We start from the raw sequence: 2,500 nt of genomic DNA, 5'->3' as shown, positions 1-2,500 counted from the left end.
ACAGATAATGAAATAAAAAACTTCTGGAACACTCATTTGAAGAAAAAACTCATCCAGATGGGAATTGATCCGATGACTCATAGGCCTCGAACTGATATCTTCTCAAGCTTGCCTCATCTGATAGCTTTGGCCAACCTAAAAGAGCTTATGGATCACCACCCATGGGAGGAACATGCTGTAAGGCTACAAGCAGAAGCTGTTCAAATGGCTAAGTTGCAATGCTTGCAATATCTTTTTCAAACCCCAGCTTCTATTTCTTCAGGTTCTAACAACATAAACAACACTTTCACTGATATGGAGACCATTAATCTTTCAAACTCACTTTCTCCAATCAAGGATAACTCAGTTTTAAATTCACCCCAGCTGGATATAGCAGCTGCTTCTCTTCAAGGTTTCAATGATTCAATCCCTTTCCCTCGTTTACCAGACCTACAAATCCCATGTGAGTATCCAACATCTACGAACAAGGACATGGCTCAAGCTCAAGAATACTCAGTGTTGAGCCAAGGAGAGACTAAATGCAACTCTCCATGGCTCACTTCATCTGCAACTCCTTCACCTTCTGTGGCCCCATCTGTAACAGAGACTATGATCGACAATTCAGTTTGGCCTGATCACCAACTACTCTTTGAAGACCCTTTGTTTCATGAGATTGCGTAGCTTAATTTTTTTTAATATATATGTTTAAATCTTAAAAAGGTTCGCATTTACTCCACTCCTTTTCTGTGTATTAGTTTCTGCACACATCCTGTTCATTATATATATGTATAACCCTTTCTAAAACATCAACACTGCATTAATATCATTATATATAACAAGTTAGCCTTGCATGTCTTTAAATATATTTTCTGTTTTTTGGAAAATTTTTGAAATCTGCATTATTTCATCCTCCTATATATAGAGACATTATGCATGTTTCAAGACCAGCTCTCACGTATATTTCTTGTATTTCTTCAAGCTAAATTCAAGTCAAAATGTGCCCTCTTCTAAATGTCAGGCCTCAGGGTACCATAGAAAGAAAAAAGTTCTTTCTTCTTCTTCTTCCTCTTTTTCATTTTCTCCTTTTTCAGCGGCTGCAAACAATGATGAAACTATAGCTCATTCAAGCTACAGCAATGGTGGTACTGGTAGAAATGAACTGGTAAAGTCAAATTACTAGATAATAGACCGACCAATAACAAAAACTTTATATATCTTTACTTTCATTTTTATTGCGGGTGGGGTAAAAGGAATCTAGCCACTTTGGTGTTCACACTTGCTTCAAATCAGTAAGCAGGTCACTCTTTTCCATGCAATTTTAGAAACGTGTTGACATTACATACCGTTTTCGTTGAACTTATCAATTCCATTCATTTAATTGCTGAGAAGTTTTATGGAAATTAATTTACTTAATTTCACATAGTGCTTTTGGAACATTTCAACTCTTTAAATTATTATCATGACTTCATGTAAACAAAGAGAAAGTTTGGAGGAAATAACAATGAAGAAACCCTACAAAAACAATCGACCTAAGTTTAGGTTGAGCCCACACTACGAGAACCTCCTCCTTTGTCTGGCTGTTCACACAAGAAAAGGTTTCTGTTTTTTTTCTTCCTGCCTGATTCCTTTCCCTACTTTTGATGTTTATATGTTCCTACTGTTCCTTACTTTATAAATTAAATAAATTACAATATTATTTCCCCTTTGGAATGATATTCTTCCCCGTACTTTTCAAAAAAATAAATTATATTATTTAGGGTAAGGTAGGATCAAGACATTGACCGAAACCTTTTGATCCAACCACTCTAGAAGAACAACTGGAATGAAAAAATTCAATTGATTCTGATCTCTATCTTGTTCATCAAATAAGTACGTTTTACACAGGAAAAAGGCCCAGTCCTACTTTTTATTTTTTTTATTCATCATCTTTTGGTACGTTTTTAATCATCAATAATGTGTAAATTTACAATATTTGAACAGTAACAATAAATAGATTCAAGAATGGTAAACTTGATAGAGAAGATAGTAAAAAACAGAGAAATGGTTACATGAGATTTGGCATTTGGGTTAATAGCTTTATTAATTTTTGAGATGGGGTTGACTAAGACATTGATGTCAAAAAAATTAAAGTGACGTAAAAGGATTTTCAATGATAAGGGGACCCCAAGTAGTTAGGAAACCGAAAAAACAAAGTTTGAAGAATTTTCCGACTGGTAAAAGGGATTACCGCCACTAATTTGCCACAGCACATTGCATGGGAAATATCGTAAACCTCTGTTTTACTTTAAAAATGATATAATAAAAGTTATAGTACCAAACATAATCTAGAAAAAAAGGTCCATGTTTGGTGGGAGTTGTACCTTTCTTCTAAGAACAGCATGAGAATTAACACCAAAACTTTGAGTTAAAATAATTAACGTCAACTGATTATTTATTTTAAATTAAACATTCACTCTCTTTTTTTGAGTTGTTTTGCAATTATATTCATTTTTTAAAACATTTACAACTCCTTCTTTATATA

At 33.8% G+C, this 2,500-nt stretch overlaps 1 protein-coding gene across 1 annotated transcript in view; it reads left to right on the top strand.

Moving 5' to 3' along the window:
• MYB53 (myb domain protein 53) overlaps window positions 1-816 on the top strand; it is a 1,347-nt gene extending 531 nt beyond the window's left edge. The window contains exon 3 of the mRNA XM_021418723.1: window positions 1-816. This exon is cut by the window's left edge and continues 34 nt beyond it. Within this exon, the coding sequence (XP_021274398.1) occupies window positions 1-660 (660 nt within the window). The 3' untranslated portion in view covers window positions 661-816.
• The last annotated feature ends 1,684 nt before the right edge of the window (window positions 817-2,500 follow it).

This window comes from Theobroma umbraticum, unplaced genomic scaffold, assembly GCF_002168275.2.
Source record: "Theobroma umbraticum cultivar Fairchild unplaced genomic scaffold, ASM216827v3 scaffold_44.0, whole genome shotgun sequence".
Taxonomy (NCBI): Eukaryota; Viridiplantae; Streptophyta; class Magnoliopsida; order Malvales; family Malvaceae; genus Theobroma; species Theobroma umbraticum.
Note: the sequence above shows the minus strand (reverse complement) of the source record. Positions and strands in the feature narration are given on the sequence as shown.